This window comes from Amblyomma mixtum, chromosome 2 (genome assembly GCF_055824585.1).
Source record: "Amblyomma mixtum isolate Tamu chromosome 2, ASM5582458v1, whole genome shotgun sequence".
Taxonomy (NCBI): Eukaryota; Metazoa; Arthropoda; class Arachnida; order Ixodida; family Ixodidae; genus Amblyomma; species Amblyomma mixtum.
In genome coordinates this window covers 205,920,428-205,937,332 of record NC_143013.1, presented here as the reverse complement: position 1 = coordinate 205,937,332, position 16,905 = coordinate 205,920,428, and the positions used below count along the sequence as shown (strand labels likewise).

Here is a 16,905-nt window from a genome sequence, read left to right as displayed (position 1 = left end):
AAGATCCACTGCCTCCATGGTACAATTTTCCTAAAATCTGTGACTTTACCCTTACTCAATTTCATAAAAAACAAACTCCACGACAACATATACTACAAGAATTTCTTGCACTCGATCAAAAATACAGCAAGTTCACAGATTTTTATACAGATGGCTCAAAAACAGATGTTTACATAGGAAGCGCAGTGGTACGAGGGAATTCGGAGAAAACAATAAGACTTCCACAGTGCACATCCATCTTCACTGCAGAAAGTTACGCAATCTGTATGGCCATAGAAAAAATAGTTAACGAGAACCTCCCAAACAGTATTATTTATACAGACTCCTTAAGCGTGCTTACAGCTCTCCACACTAGAAACGCTACCACTCCTATTCTTGGTGACATTATACACAGCATAGTAACAGCCGCAGCTAAAAGACAAAATATAAAACTCTGCTGGGTCCCGAGTCATATCGGAATAAAAGGGAACGAGAAAGCAGACTTGTGCGCTGCTCAAGCTCGTAGGATGGAAACAAAAAAAGTAAACATACCTTTTAACGATTGCATAAAATTAGTACAACGGAAATTAAGGAAGAAATGGCAGTTGGCTTGGAACAGTGAAGTCAATAATAAACTACACTTAGTAAAGCCGGTTTTAGGGGAATGGAGGTCGTGTGACCACCAGGAACGCTTCAAGGAAAGGATTCTTTGCCGTCTCCGAATAGGCCACACTCACCTTACACATAACTTCCTGCTAACAAAACAAAACAAACCTGTTTGCGAAGAATGCGGAGATGAACTTACTGTTAACCACATTTTATTCTCTTGTGCTAACAAAACAAACCTGTTTGCGAAGAATGCGGAGATGAACTTACCGTTAACCACATTTTATTCTCTTGTGCGAAACTGGAAAAACTAAGAAAAAAATACTTCACTGAATTTTATAATGAATGCATTCCTTTTCACCCAGCACTGTTTTTAGATGATAATGCCATTGTTAACATACCTTCTCTTTTTAGCTTTTTAAAAGAAGCAGGCATGCTTGAAAAACTAAATTTCGATCCGCTAGTTCACTTTATTAGGTGATACACCTCAGCTACTTTCTCATTCATGAGAAGAAGGCTGAGGTTTTTATTTGTCTGGTTGGGAGCCTCAGGATCCTTGCCCAGGCAAGGATAGGCGCTGAGACTACCTGACCTTCTTAATGCTTTTAACATTAGCCATGTATAGTTCTGAAGCAACTCAAGCTATGAGGGATGCCGTAGTGGCGGGCTCTGGATAATTTTGGCCACCTGGAGTTCATTAACATGCATCGAGACCGCACAGTACATGGACTTTGAATTCAGGAAGATAGGATCTCTAAAAAAGAAATGACAGGTAATCTTTGCTATTAAGCTTACTGAACTTTAAAAGAAATGTGGAACTACTCAGCTTCTTCTCCATTTTCTGCTATCTCATCTTTGCCTTCTTTCAGTTCCAGCTGTAGCTTCTTTATTTCAAGCCTACGTCGCTCTTTTTCAAGTTGAAGTATTTCAATCTCTAATTCACATTTGCGGGCTTCTGTCCTCATTCGGGCTTGTGTTTCTGCTAAGAGTGCATCAGCAACTGCTCCATACTTGTTTATGACAGCAACAGCAGCATTGCTGACTGCCTTCCAGCCTTCTGCCACATCTGTGACTTTTGCTGCTGCTTCTGCTGTTGCTCCTGCTGCACTCAATTCTATATGAGCAGCTCTTTTTTTTGCTTGCAGGACATCATGCTTCAGCTCAACATTTCTTCGGTTCAGCTGAATAGCCTCTTGGAGGCTCTGGTTCTGCTGTGCTTGCCTTGAGAGTCGTTGAGGTGGAGGTCTCACTGGTGCTGGTGATGCCTGAGCTGGGGTGGCAACCACTGCTGCTTCCACCACCACCGGTTCTCCATCATGTAGACATGTGCCTTCTCGTCGTGGTGGGCTCCCTTGGTAGCCAGCTTCTGAGCCGACAGTGTCTTCATCTGCTTCGACAGGGTCAAAAGAGAAGAACATTCGCTCGTTGACCGCGTCCACTGGTGCCTGGTAATCTGTGTAAATTTCTGTGCGGCTGCTTTCATGTTGCTGCTCTGGCTCATCAGCAGTGCCTGGCGAAGGCTGGTTACCGCCGTCTTCAAGGAGCCTGTGTGAATTATTTGCACTTTTATTGATGCTGTACATCAAAAGGAGAACTTGCAGAAGTAGTAACCCACTGGCAGGAATGCATTTGTGTAACACTGCTGTGTACAGAGACTAGATTTGTGTCTTGATGTTAAAGACTTATTTGTGCAAGAAATTCTGCAAGATGGGCTTACATTGTATCAATCATTTTTGGCAGACTGTACATAATGTTGCATCTGTAAAAGTTTTGAAGAATTTCACTTAAGCAAATAAGTGTCATTATGCAAGATAGCTGCTTGAAAGTGATGGTTCACAATGTACACGCAGAAATCGAGATTTGTTACTGTCGTGTGTGTGCGTATGCTCGTATTCTGTAATTCCTGTAGCCCCATTGCAGCCTATTTTCACTGAGCAGCAGCTAAGCATCATATATTGCACAATTTGCACCCCACAACTTTTTTTTTGTAGTAGCTGACAATATGAACTGAGTGACTGCGGTTCATTGCACTCGGGGAGTCGTTATACTTACTCATCTTGGTTTACAGCATCAGGTATGCCCTCCAACATTGGGTTGTCTGCTCCTACGACGTCCCTGACAGCCTCCAGTAGGGCAGACAGCTGATACTCATTACGACCAGCACCTGCACACATTAAGAAATATTGGACTATGAATATGCAAAAGCATTGATTAGGAATACTTCACAATAAAATGCAGCCCTCACCAGCCATACCTAGCATCAAACTTTCTTTACTATACACTGTAAATTTATGTAAATTTATGTAAATGACTTGGCATATCTTAGACTGAATTCGGTACTTTACCAGTACGCTGATGACACAGCGCTCCTTGTTCCGAATGAGTCGTACAACAGGGCTGCAGAGCTGCTACAAGCGGATGTTAAAAAAGTGTGTGATTGGTTTTCAGGTAACCAGATTTACATTAACAAGCAGAAAACGGCTCTGGTTTGTTTTCGAAATCCGCACAAAAAGGTCACATTAAAGGAATCTGTTATTGTGCACAGTACTTTCTGCCCTAGATGTCAATGTGTTTCACTGCCCTTGTCTGAAAGAGTCAAATATCTAGGTATTCATCTCGACGCCAACATGTCTTGGTCTTTTCATGTTGAGCATCTCATCAAACGACTCCGTGTAACTTCTATGTATCTTTACAGAATGAAATTCAATACTTCTGTTAGGTTGCGTCAGCTTGTGTTTAAGGCTATAGGAGAGTCTATATTAAGGTATGGTGTCACTGTTTATGGCTCATGTGCGTTGTCTAGAAGGAGCCAAATCGATAGATTACTACACAGAATTTCCGCAAACATTTTGTATGGCACGTCTAAGGAGACCTTAGATAGTGCTGAAAGAATGATTGCAGCTGATGTGTACTTCATTCAAGATTTATTTACACATGTAGTAATTAGTAGAAACTACTTTTCTAATAACTTTAAGCTTCCTGTGAACAAACCTAAAATACTAAGAAAAGTAGAGTCGTTTAAGCTTCCCAAGATATATACACACTATGGAAAAAGGTGCCGAATGTTCTACATCCCATTCCTTTTTAACCAGCTTCCAACAAAAATACTATCATTGCAGACTATCAAAGAGGTCAAATCACAAGTAAAATCCTGGCTAGTTACGTCTAGAACCTTTAAAACGGTACACTGACATAATGGCTCGAAACACTTTGAAGGTCTTGTTGATACCGTATTTACTCGCATATAACCCGCACCAAAAATTGAAAAAATGTGTTTAAAAAGTGGGGGTGCGGGTAATACGCGAATATTCCGGAGAATGTGTTACGAAGCACGGTTGCTTTTTTGTTGTTGTTGCTGTTGTTGCATCCTCATAATCTATGTATTTAACCTACTTTTTCAGTGTGTACAAGTGTGATTGTTGTTCCTATCAATATATGTTTTTTTTTTTTTTTTTCTCTCTCTTTTATATTGCAAACCATGTAATTTTGTCTGTACTGAGTCTGCACTTTGTTTGATTGCCGTGGCCCGCCCACAAGCGCCCTGTCTTGCGCTTCCGCGGGTACACATACTTCCATGTGTAAATATGACAAAATAAATATGTATGTATGTATGTATGTATGTATTTCTGTTCAAGACATGCCATTATGCTAATGCTTTATTTTTTTTTTACCCAAGAACTTGTAATGACTATTGTCTCTTCGAAACCTGTCGTACCCAGCAAAAACTGTCTGGCCAAGTGTTGCCTGCTACTTTCTTACTTCACTTCTTTCGTTACATTTGTGTATAAGTACTCAGTGCTTGTATTTCATGCATATGTGAAGAATAAATTTTCTTTTGTGTTCCTACCAGTGCGGCTGGCTCATATCCTTCCACATGTGCTCTAGCGAATTACTGTGTGCGTCTGGAGTGGCAGCTACTGATTACGAACTTTAACTGCTGCACGAATATGAAGTTCAATGAATGAGACACCATTGTGCCTAAATGAGTGGTTGTTGCAAGCAAAAGAGCAGCACAAAAACAAAACAAAAAGCTGAAAGGCAATCACATTTTCCTTGATACACTTGAAAGATAAACAGTGGGCTTTGTCCTCTTGAGATTTTGTAAGGAGCAATTTAGTGTCCAGTTTTCTTGCATGGATTCTAGCTTCAGTTCTAGCCATTTATCAGAGTGCCAGTCCGTGCAGTAACTATAACTTGCAGTGAGGCGTACCTAACGACGTTTTTGTTGCTTTCTGAAAGACTCAATCGTCAGGAAAGATGCATCTCTTACTCGAAGCTAGCTACAATAAATGGTAGTGATAGGTGCCTAATAAATTGTTGATTTCAATGTTGGCCACAGTAAAATTCTGCTGAACAAATAAACAAGAAAATGTTGCACTGTACGCTGCATGCCCGAACATAATTTGTACTTGCTGAAATCATGGGAAGAATGTGGCTTTTCCCGCCTTCATCGTGCTGCTGTTCATAAACTGGTTTGGTTTATGGGGTGTAACGTCCCAAAGCGACTCGGGTTATGCGGGACGCCTAGTGAAGAGCTCCCGAAATTTCCACCACCTGGGGTACGCCTCCATCGAAATTCGGCCGCCACGGCCGGGATCGAACCCGCGTCTTTCGGGGTCAGCAGCCGAGCGCCACAACCACTGAGTCACCGCGGCGGCCACTTTCATAACGAAAGTTTTACTACAAAGAGAAGGGGTAATAGATCACTTACCGGGTCGTCTTTCATGCTCGTGTACGAGCTTAACGGCCGCCTTTAGCTGCTGCTTCAAGTTCTGCCATTGCTTTTTTATTTCTTTTACTTCTCTCCTCGTAGTGTGGTGCGAATTTAGTTTTATGGCGACTTCTGCCCAGGCCTGCTCTCGTTTTTTTCTAGTCACAGATGAATTGAACTTGGTGAATAATGCCGTACATTTTTCTTTCATAACATGTACTAAGTCCATCTTCTCATCTTCGCTCCAATGCTGACACTTCGATCGCTTGGCGAGCGGTTGCGAGGTCATGGTTGGCGCTTGGGACGGGCGCGTTGCCTTGGGAAGTGGTACCACAGTGTTCAGTTTTCAGTTGAAAAAGCGCGGGAGTTTGGCCGGATGTTGACACTGAGTCGCGGTTATCTATTGGACAGCGCGAACACCTGTCACAGCCGCAACCGACTTCAGGCACATTCCCCATCTCATTCCCTGTCGGTGGCTAAGTTCCCCGCCTAGGTACTAGCTGTACCTACCGTCTTCAATAAGTCTGCAGTCTGGTTCAGTTTTATCGGTTCGTGCAAGCGCCCTACGTCTGCAGGAAAGTCCGGACTTATCTTAGCTTAAGATAAGACGAGATTGGGATATAAGTCTGGACTTAGAGGCTCGCGTTTGTCCAAGCGGGCCCTGTTGCCCTTCTTGGCAGGCCAAGACTGGTAGAAGGCTCTCTCCGTACACTGATTGAGAAACAGGTTCCTGATCAGATCAATGGCCCTATTGTGGAGTATGACAGAGTGCGCATCTCCGGCCATGTATTTCATAGTGAGCAGTACAACAGGCCAGAAAAAACTGACTGCACAGCAGTAAGACTGCCAAACATTGTATGTGGACAAATTCAACACATTGTGTCATTTGGTTGCAGTGACACAGAAAAAGAAAAAGCCTTCATAGTTTTCAGAAATTGTGTAGCAGCTACTTCATTTGGCACCACACATTACAAAGGTTGAGAGGTGGAGCTCGCTAAAAGTCATTGAAATCAATAAAAGTGCGGTGCCATGCTTATGGCTACAATGTGAAGGAAAATTTTTCTTTTGTAATCTTGTGAATCGCTTGAGATCTTGAGTATTTTCTTTCAGAGTTATTGTGTGCATAGAGACTCATCACATAAAGGGAAGTGAACAGCTTTGCGTAACTTATAAAGGGGAATCTAATTGTGCAGGTTTTCTGTGATCAGTTCACACTAGGTAAAATAATTGCATTAACTACTAGCTTAACCTGTCTATTCTTGTTTGTGTTCTAATGAGCCATAGTGTCAATAAGTAATGGGCTAGGTGCTTTGGCTTCCATATTTGGTCCTTTTTGTTGCTTGTATGTATTTAATGGTACTGAAAAATGTGAAAATTAGTTCTGTGTTCATGGCTTTCACATTTCTGTGTTGATTTGCACCATGCTGAATTGGAATGCATGGTCTTTTTTTTATTATTTATAGGTATAATCCGAACCATAATTCTTGTAAAGGTGCTTGCCGCATGCTGTCTGAAGTATTTTTTTTCGTGTTTTATTGATACTGCTCCTGGTTTGCCCTGTGAAAAGTTTGGTTTGATTTTTTGGGGTTTAACATCTTGGAGAGAGCCAGACTATGAGTGATGCCGTAGTGGAAGACTTTGGATAATTTCGACCACCTGAGGTTCTTTAATGTGCACTGACATCGCACAGCACATGGGCCCAGCTGCGGTGGTCACATTTCGATGGAGGTGAAATTCTAGAGGCCCGTGTACTGCGCAATGTCAGTGCACGTTAAAGAACCCAGATGGTCGAAATTATCCGGAGGTATTCACTATGGCGTTCATCATAGCCTCAGTCGTCTTGGGATGTTAAACCACATAAAACCTAAACCTGAAATCCTTTGTTCATTAAAGCTTTTGAATCAGCACTGGTACACATAGCTTATTTTCACACTTTTTTCCGTCTTCACATCACACTCTACTCCTGCTGTGATGAGTGCATTGGCAGCCTGTGCAATTTGGCCTTATTCCAAGGTCCAAGGTGAAATCCTACAAATTTCATTGCATGGGTTTAGTACCCAACTGGGAATGAATTAAGATTGACTACCACCAATTTCAGACACTTTTGAATAAACACACTTCACGCTGCCAAGTACCTTTCTCACTTACTATGCACCTAAAGGGCTTGTCAACCTTGTGTTTTTACAGTAAAAAACAGTTCTAAGCTATCGCGCTTGGAGTTAATAACTCCTCTCGACAGTTTATCTAAAGCAAGGTCTTAAGGAAATGAGGCCAGCAGTTCTACCGTATGTTCACAGAATTTCCCACAGCCTGAAGAATGTGGCGAAACGCTACGGCGTGCCGGTAGTTTTTACCGCCCCGTGCAAGTTGGCCCCATTGTGCCCTGAGGTCATGTCCGGAGGGAAGAGGAAGGCGGACTGTGAGAAGTGTCATGCCACTCGTTTTGTCCGCTGCCAGACGGGTGTCGTATACCAGATTCCCCTCACCTGTGGCAGGGTATACATCGGTCAGACAGGCCGGTGTCTGAATCATCGCTTAAAGGAACACTAGCTTTCGATCAAATCAGGAATAGGGTCGAATTTACCCCTGCACTGTGGCGCGTGCCCGGATGCTACGCGCAATAAGCCATGCCTGCCTTTGCTGACAGATACCAAAGTTTTGAGGAGGAGCCGTAACCAGGTGGCGCGTGAGTTGGCTGAGGCGTTTTGCATCAAACAGAAGGGTAAAGATTGCGTAAGTGACCCTTCTATCAAACTCTATCGGAATGAAGACAGGTTTTTGGTTTCCACATGTGTGTGATGTGACAGTTTGAAGTTATTAAAGGGGGTTCGTTTTTCAAATAAAGTTAGTCTCGAGTCTGCGCTTGTTGCGTTATCTTCTTGTCTGTGTCTTTTTGTGCCCAGTACCCCCCTTTTATTTACCATATGACACAACGTGGAGGTTCGGGATTCTCCAGGACTTTGCAGAGCTTGGCATCCGAGGCAGAATGTTGAGCTCCCTAAAAGACTTTATCTAACCATTCATTCCATGTATGCCTGGGTTCAACCCTTCCGAAGAATTTCATACAAGAGAATGGGGTACCTCAGGGATGTATTTTAAACACCGCGCTCTTTATTGTAAAAATGAACTCTCTAAGTAAAATAATCCCAAGGTCCTCAGTCTATGTAGGCGACCTTAATATAGCTTACACATCCTCCAACATATCAACATGTGAAAGGCAAATACAGCTAACAATAAATAAACTGTCAAGATGGGCATACAGAAATGGCTTCTGCTTTTCTCCACAGAAAACAGTGGCCATTTTGTTCTCTCTCAAACGAGCTTTACAGGAAGATCCCACCCTACACCTGAACATAATAGAGCTACCCGTAAAAAACGAACATAAATTTCTCGGCATAACATTTGACAAACTCACTTTCCTGCCTCACATAAACACATTAAAAAAGAAAGCCTCTCGATCCCTTAATATGCGCGGGTTCGATCCCGACCGCGGCGGCTGGAATTTCTTGGGAGGAGAAATTCTAGAGGCCCGTGTACTGTGCGATGTCAGTGCACGTTAAAGAACCCCAGGTGGTCGAAATTTCCGGAGCCCTCCACTACGGCGTGTCTCATAGCCTTAGTCGCTTTGGGACGTTAAACCCCATAAACCAACCAACCTTAATATGCTTAAAGTACTCTCCCAAAAGCACTGGGGTTCCGATAGGTCATGTCTTTTGCAAATTTATCGCTCTGTAGTGCGCTTCTCCCTGGATTACGGATGTATAGTATATGGTTCAGCGAGACCATCGTACTTGAAACGACCGGAACCGGTACATAATATAGGTTTGCGACTTTCGGTGCATACAGGACTTCGCCCATAAATAGTCTTTATATAGAAACTAATAAACCATCACTTACAGACAGAAGAATGATGCTCACTTGTTCATACATTTTAAAAATCCGTTCACTACCTAAACACATCTGTCACCAAATAGTCTCGAAGTGCCCATCAAGAACACTATAACAAACCGCAGACTACTAGGCCACTGCTCTTGCGTTTCGAAGAGATGTGCGAAAACCTCGGCGTACTAGACCCATTACCTGGCATTGCTCCAAGACTAGAACCATTACCTCCATGGTACTATCGGGCCGGAATGAAACGCGAACACGGGAACGCGTGGTTTTCGGTTAATTTTGGTACAGCGCGCGCCGTCTAGCAGCCTCCGCGATAAGCTGCTGACGTGTGCACTGGGTTTGGGGCTCTGTCCCTAGCCGCCCAATGTGCAGTCATCGCTTGACCAATGCTCGCAATTTCCACGGTCCGCGCGAGCGGGATGGCGTTGCGCTTTTCTCTATTTGAAGACCGCGTTATCTCGCTGTGCGATGACAAAGCTTCGACTGCCGAATGCGGTCGGTTATCAGCGTGCAAGGGGCGGCCGCTTCGGCGTGATGTCAAAGGCCCAAGTTGATCTTTCTTTTGCATATGAGTGAAAAAAAAAATCCAAAATGATTTTAACCCTCGGAGCCACGAAGGGGCTGAAATGGATGTTGTGGTAAAGGGCTCCTAATTTTAGACAGCATAAGACGTTTTTTTTTATTTTGCCTTCATTGAAACACGGCCTCTGCGGCAGCTGGGATCGAACCCGCGACTTTAGGATTAGCAGCCGATTCCCGAAGCCAAAAGCCACCGCGATGGGCTCATGTTTTCAGCAATTCCAGTTCAAGAAACAGAAGTTGACAGCCTTTTTGGAAGCCTGCGATGGCGAGAACAGAGGGAGTGAGCTTATAATACAACCCGAGCCACTATTATATATGCGTTGTTCTAGGAGTTTATTACATGAAGGTGGCCTTGAAGGGAATGCATTAGGCACTCGCATGATTAGTTATGGTGTCCATGACATTTTAAGGTCGAAGCCTTTAACTGTCGTCCGCTAACAAAGCGTGTCACACGCGTTTAACTCGGGAACTAAAAAAGAAGAAAACCAATGGTTACTTAACATAGAAGAGGACAAAATGAACCTAGCAGCCAAGTTCGATGACTGTACATTAAGTAGTTAATTAATTATAGCCAAAAATGCCGGAACGTCGTCGAAATAACGTGGACGTCGATATATAGCCACGGGAACGGTGTGATGTCACATCCACTGGAAGTCGTCACGGCATAGTGTTCTCGGCTTTCGCCTAACAACATTTTAGTTGCCGAAGTGTCCTCGCAATTTTTTAATTTGTACAAGTTCGCGACCTAAGCTGGGCAACTGATTTGGTTCCTTTGCTACAAGGGACTTTTCTTGAGTATCGGGTTGAGGCTAGCCCGTGACGAAAGGCGTTGGGCTGCTGTTGCAGGGCTTTGATTGCACGCTGGTAACTGGAATCCTCATATACACAGAGGCTCGTGTTGCCTTGGCGGTTATATTACGCTTTTCAAAATGTAATACACATTTAAATCGACGACGTCAGAAATCTTGTTGGAGCCGTGCACGGACTGCCATTTCCATTCACGACGAATTCAAGGCAATAACCTACTCCGGAGACATAAATTTTGATTTTCCTCTAATTATGCATCACTTGCTCGAAATGAGCTATAAAATGCGAATTTCAGACGTTTTCTTAGCTGCAAGTTAATATGTCCTATTAGCATTTCAGCTTTATATTGCAGAGTTAATGCAAGTATGAATTGCCGCTAAATCTCTTTTCTTGACTGTCAGTTCAGTCAGATATGTCAAAAATGCCCTTTGCGACACCAAATTGGGCACTAAAGCTTGATTGGCTTAACCTAAGTTTTTCAAGTGTTTATTGAATGAATAAATGAATGAATGAAATGTTTATTGATAAGAATTTGGAAAAGTAACGGGCATAACAAAAGGTGGCAAATTCGACCCGGTGCTTCTAACTGCAGCCGATATCCACGTAAGCGGCTAGTACTTCGAGAAGTCGCCACCGGCATCTACAACGGCCTTCATGCGGCTGGGAATGCTGTCGAAAAGCTTGACTGGGAGGTCGCTGGCGCGAAGCCGCTCCCATTCTGCCTTCACTGCCACCCACAAGTCCTCAGCTGATCCCCTGTTTAGTGGATGGCGGGAGAGTGCTACCTTCATTGCTCCCCAGACATTTTCTATTACATTCATGTCGGCCCCTTGGGGAGGCCATGGAAGCAACATGATCCCCCTGTCCTCGAACCGCGCGCGACATATGAATGGGGCTGCGGTCTTGTTGTAAAAAATAAAGCCAGTCATGGAAGACGTCCTGAGCATACGGTATAATAACCGTGTCGATGAGGTCTTTGTAGGCAAATCCGTCAAAGCGGCTTTCCAGGCGTACCAAAGGGCTAAGTCCTTCTCTGGAGATAGCACCCCAAACAGCCACGGAGCAACGGCCACTTCTTGCGACCCGCTGAAAGGTAGCGGGGTTGTACCTAAAAAATAAAAATTAAATCTCTTAACCTGTGGTTCATAATTTATTTCTATACCACTAGGCGGCGACTAACAAAAAATGTTCTCTTTCTTGAGTACCTCTCTGGACTAGGGTGCAAGCGGGAAGCACCTGTCCGTTGCCAACACCGGAGTTTTGCTGCATTATGCGCACCTAGCTAATCTGGCAACGAAAGTATACACAAGCAAAAAGTTTCTACATAATTACCTAGGACCAAGAGCGGCGCTACGATAGTTCATCCAGCATAAATAAGCGCAGGAATGGCGGCAAGATAAGCTTTCGTACTTGGCTTGGGTAATGTTCGGTATGAAACGTGGAGCGAAATAAGAAAACTTGTCCTCCCGCTAATCCCACATGGATGCGGTGCTCTTTAAAGAAGTCACACAGAAGCCGGGGCTCCATTACCCTCTTGGTAATACCGAGAAACTGCAAGCTCAAATGGTGCCTCTGGATAGAGGACAACGCCAAATAGATTTTCGCCCCTTCGCAAAGGCAACAATGAAGGAGTGTTTTTTTATTTTTTATCGCAGAAAAGGCCACCAAGGCACCACTTCGCAGTATCCGAACGCTATAATTTACATGCGCGGATGGAACGGGCTAATCTCAATCACAAATTAACCAACATCACTGCGGCTTGTGAAGGCCCCTTCCTCACCTTGCTCCATGCTCCTGTCACGCATGCATATAGTGCATATTTAAAAGGTGGGAGACAGCCTAAAGAAACAGGACAGGAAGAAGGTGGCACGCACTCGCACTTCCTCCTTCTTCCCGTCTTCGTATTTTTTACACTCTTTCCCACCTTTTAATTCATGAGCCAACTAGCCCGACAGTGAGCTTTATTACAGCATACAGTGCAGCATGTGCAGCCACCATTCGCATGCCGAAAGATAACTCACCTGGTGTTAACGGTTCGCCATGTGCGGTGACGCTGCTCCCACCGGGTGCTGAACGTAGATCCGTCGGTAAATATCACCCGCCTCCAGTCTTCTTCAGTCCACGACGCATGTTCCTGTGCAAACAACAGCCTCCTCTTCTGCCTATTGGCATTTGAAAGCAAAGGCTTTCGTGCGGGGATTCGGCTGTGAAGACCAGCTTCATGAAGGCGTTCGAGCACTAGCTATGGGTGGATGGGCAAGCTGAGTTCATTTCTAATTTCCTTGGCTGTCAAATTTGGGTTGTCAGCTGCTGCAACCACTATTAGGCGGTCCTGCTCTTCATGCGTGGCCCTTGGTGTCCTTCCGCGCTGAAGGTTGTGGAGGCGGCCGCCCTCGTCGCGATACGCTTGTATGATTCTGTTGATTGTGGACAGAGGTCGACCTGTCAGTTTCGAAAGTTCCCTTTGTGACGCGCCTTGCTCTGAAAGTGTCACTATTTTAAGTCTTTCTTCGTATTTAACGGACGGCATTTCTCCCTCCGTGTGAAAGCAACCCAAAAGCAGCACTTTTCAGAAAAAAAAAAATGACCTGAATCAGACGACGTTCATGTCAGAGTAACCCGAAGGGTGCTCCTTGCAACATCGCCTTTCCTAAAAGCTCTCTTGTGGCAAACCAGTAGCCGGCAGTCGCTTCATTTCGGCGAAAAGCTTGTTTTGTCATGCTATGTCGGCGCCCCGTATTTCCCCACTTCTGGAACAAAGGCATGCCGTAGTTTTTCCATGCAAAATTTTGCACGCGTGTAAACAGGACAGCAGCACGTCTTTTTGATGCCGAGGGACGCTGAAGGTGTAAAAACTTTCACTAATTTTATTCAATTTTATTGTGTTCTAATTGTCAGCAATGAAAAGTAAAAGCATTACCTTCCACAAAGAAATTCAGCCAAATATCTCAGAAGCACAAGATTAGTTACAGACATCACGCCGAAGCGGCCGCCCCTTGCACGCTGATAACCGACCGCATTCGGCAGTCGAAGCTTTGTCATCGCACAGCGAGATAACGCGGTCTTCAAAGAGAGAAAAGCGCAACGCCATCCCGCTCGCGCGGACCGTGGAAATTGCGAGCATTGGTATCAGAACGAAGCGGCTAGCACCGAGCAGGCGCTAGGTGGGGATTGCCAACTTGCGCGAAGTCAAGCGATGACTGCACATTGGGCGGCTAGGGACAGAGCCCCAAACCCAGTGCACACGTCAGCAGCTTATCGCGGAGGCTGCTAGACGGCGCGCACTGTACCAAAATTTAGAGTTACTGTATATGCTACCAAAGGTATTACCTTTGGTAGCATATACAGTAACTCTACCAAAATTAACCGAAGGCCACGCGTTCCCGTGTTCCCGTTTCATTCCGGCCCGATAGTACCTTTTTCCTTCAGTCGGCGATTTCACTCTTACTAAGTTCCGTAAAAAAGAAACCCCACAGCAGCATATAATACAAGAATTTTTTGCACTCGAGGAAAAATACAGTACTTTTACACCTCACTCAGCAAATAGTAAACAAGAAGCTCACAAACAGTATTATTTACAGAGACTCACTAAGTTTACTTACTGCGCTCCACTCTAGAAATGCAATCACTCCACTACTTGGTAACATCATACATAACATAGTAATAGCCACAGGTGAAGGACAGAACATTAAACTTCCCCGCAGGGAGGCGTCTGCAGCATGCAGACGTTGGTGAGTGGCGACACCACGGGGTTAACCCGAGCATCCGCAGGGACATCCTCTCAGGGGGATGATGGTGAAAAATGCATCACCACGGACCCGAGCATCCGCGCTTAGCCGTGCGTGGCATTGCCGTGTCCGGGGAAAAGGGGATCCTGGTGGTTGAGCCGATGCCGAGCGTTTGGACCCTTAAGGCCCCTCGGCGGAGGCAACACACCACTTTGGCCCCAGCTTCCTGTAGACGGCACCTCCGGCCTGACCCAACCGGGGGAAATCGGCAGTCGCCTTTTCCTGTCCTCCCCTCTATCTTTGACTTTCCTATTTCCTTCCTTACAACTTTCCTGTATCCTCCTCTCTTCTTAGTTTTTCCCTTTTTTCCTGGCGGCGAGGGTTAACCTTGTGTGGCCAACTAACCTGAGTTGCGTCATATTGGGTTATAGTTGAGGTGTACAGCTGGCGTGGGCAGGACTTGCTCGCAAGTTCCTGTCCCGTCCCCTCGTTGGGCTCCATGGTGGGTGGCTGGCACCACGGCCGAACAACACATATTTTTCATGGCTCCCCCCTTTTCCAAACCAGATCGCCCTCATAAAAGAGGGCGGAACGAGGCAACTGCAGAGTTTTTCGAAAAACCGAAACCATTTCCAAAATTTCACGTTCTTCATAGCGAAGAAACTGAAAAAACCGCAAGAACCATGTCCCCATTCTTAGTTGCAAAAAGTCTAACTGAGGCCTTGGGTCCCGGGTACAAACTGTCTAAAATGCCAAGTGGTGACCTGCTCCTTGAACTCAGAGACACTGCCCAATACTCAAAACTTTCCAGCCTAGTGTCCATCGGGGAAATCCCTGTATCAGTTACAGCACACCGATCTCTGAACACCGTCCGTGGTGTGATATCCCAAGCAGATTTCATTCACCTCACCGAGGAAGAGATGCTTGAAGGCCTCAAAGAACAGAATGTCATAAGTGTGTATTGTATCAAAATAAGAAAAGACAACAAAGAGATACCTACAAAGCACCTAGTACTGACTTTCAACTCAAGCACACTCCCCGAATCCATAGAAGCTGGCTACCTCAAAATAAATGTCAGACATTACATCCCAAACCCACGCAGGTGCTTCAAATGTCAACGGTACGGTCATGGGTCTCAAAGCTGCCGTGGCCGCGAAACTTGCGCTAAATGTGCATCAAAAGAACACGCTTCCGACAACTGTGAAGGAGCAGCACCTCGCTGCGCAAACTGTGAAGGCGATCATCCCGCCTATTCGAGGTCATGTCCATCGTGGAAAAATGAAAAAGAAATTGTTACAATCAAAACAAAACAGAATATCACATTTAAGGAAGCGCGACGACTGTTTTACGCAAAGAACAGCTTCAACTTTTCCACAAAAACAAACTTTGCTGATGTGGTGCGCAGGGGCGGCGCACCACACAGCACTCCGGCATCTGCCCAGGCCACCTTCACGGAGCCTGTGGCAGTGCCATCAACGCCCCAGGCAGAGACAGTGAACGCTGCTCTGCCATCCCCAAAGCAGGGAGCGCCGGCTCACGGGTCGCCACCCAGCAGGACTTCCCCCCGTCGGGGGAGGCCTGACACTAACACATCCGCGGCTTCCCCGCGGTCCACCAGCACCTCTAGTGAGGTGATGGAGGTAACTCCCGATCCGCCCGCTTTGCAGCGGCGGAACCGCTCTCTTGAGCGAAGAATAGACAGGACCCCAATAACGGGCCCAGAAAACAAGTAAACCCCTTCAATCCTCACTCAAAAATATAAACATGACTTTCCTACTTCAATGGAACTGTAGAGGATTGCTCAGGAATTACAATGATATCACACACTTTCTTGGCTCAATGTTTCCTGTAGCTTTATGTCTTCAGGAAACCAACCTCGGTCCACAACATACGAATATCCTGAGACATTATCAAACATTCCGACGTGATCGCGAGCATGCTAACAGACTCTCAGGAGGCGTCGCAATCGTCACTCAGAGCGGCGTCCCTGCTAAAAAAATCAATCTTAACACAAAACTGGAAGCGGTTGCGGTTAGCGTCGTGAGCTACAAAACCATAACTATATGTTCTCTATATCTTCCCCCGCACATGACATTAACAATACAAGATTTAGAAGGCTTGATAAATGAACTACCGGAGCCATTCCTGGTAGTTGGCGATTTTAATGCTCACTCACCGTTCTGGGGAAGCGAACGCTGTGACTCGAGGGGCCAAATAATCGAAGATTTTATCCTCTCAAATAATATCTGTCTTTTAAATACGGGAAAAGCCACATATTGCTGTCCAAGCTCAGCAAAAATGAGCTCTCTCGATTTAGCTTTCACATCACCATTACTTTTTAACGATTTTAAATGGGATGTTTTAAATGACCCCATGGGCAGCGATCACTTACCTACCATCATCAGGCTCTCATCGTCGACTCCAATCATCCCCACAAGGCCACGGCGCTGGAAAATTCAGCTCGCCGATTGGTCACTTTTTACAAAAAGTGCCACTCTGGAAAAGGAATTTTGTGACGACCTTAGCACAGATGAAATTAATGAGAAGTTTACTGAATGCATAATATCGGCCGCAACACTCGCTATACCACAAACAACA

At 45.1% G+C, this 16,905-nt stretch overlaps 1 protein-coding gene across 1 annotated transcript; it reads right to left on the bottom strand.

The window, feature by feature from the left end:
- Window positions 1-1,346: 1,346 nt before the first annotated feature.
- On the bottom strand, window positions 1,347-2,826 carry LOC149362336 (uncharacterized). The gene is made up of 2 exons (XM_089572989.1): window positions 2,638-2,826; window positions 1,347-2,130 (listed from the first exon to the last, which is right to left on the bottom strand). Exons 1-2 carry the CDS (start codon window positions 2,757-2,759, stop codon window positions 1,404-1,406), a joined length of 849 nt encoding a protein of 282 aa, XP_089429115.1. The 5' UTR covers window positions 2,760-2,826; the 3' UTR covers window positions 1,347-1,403.
- Between the last annotated feature and the right edge of the window lie 14,079 nt (window positions 2,827-16,905).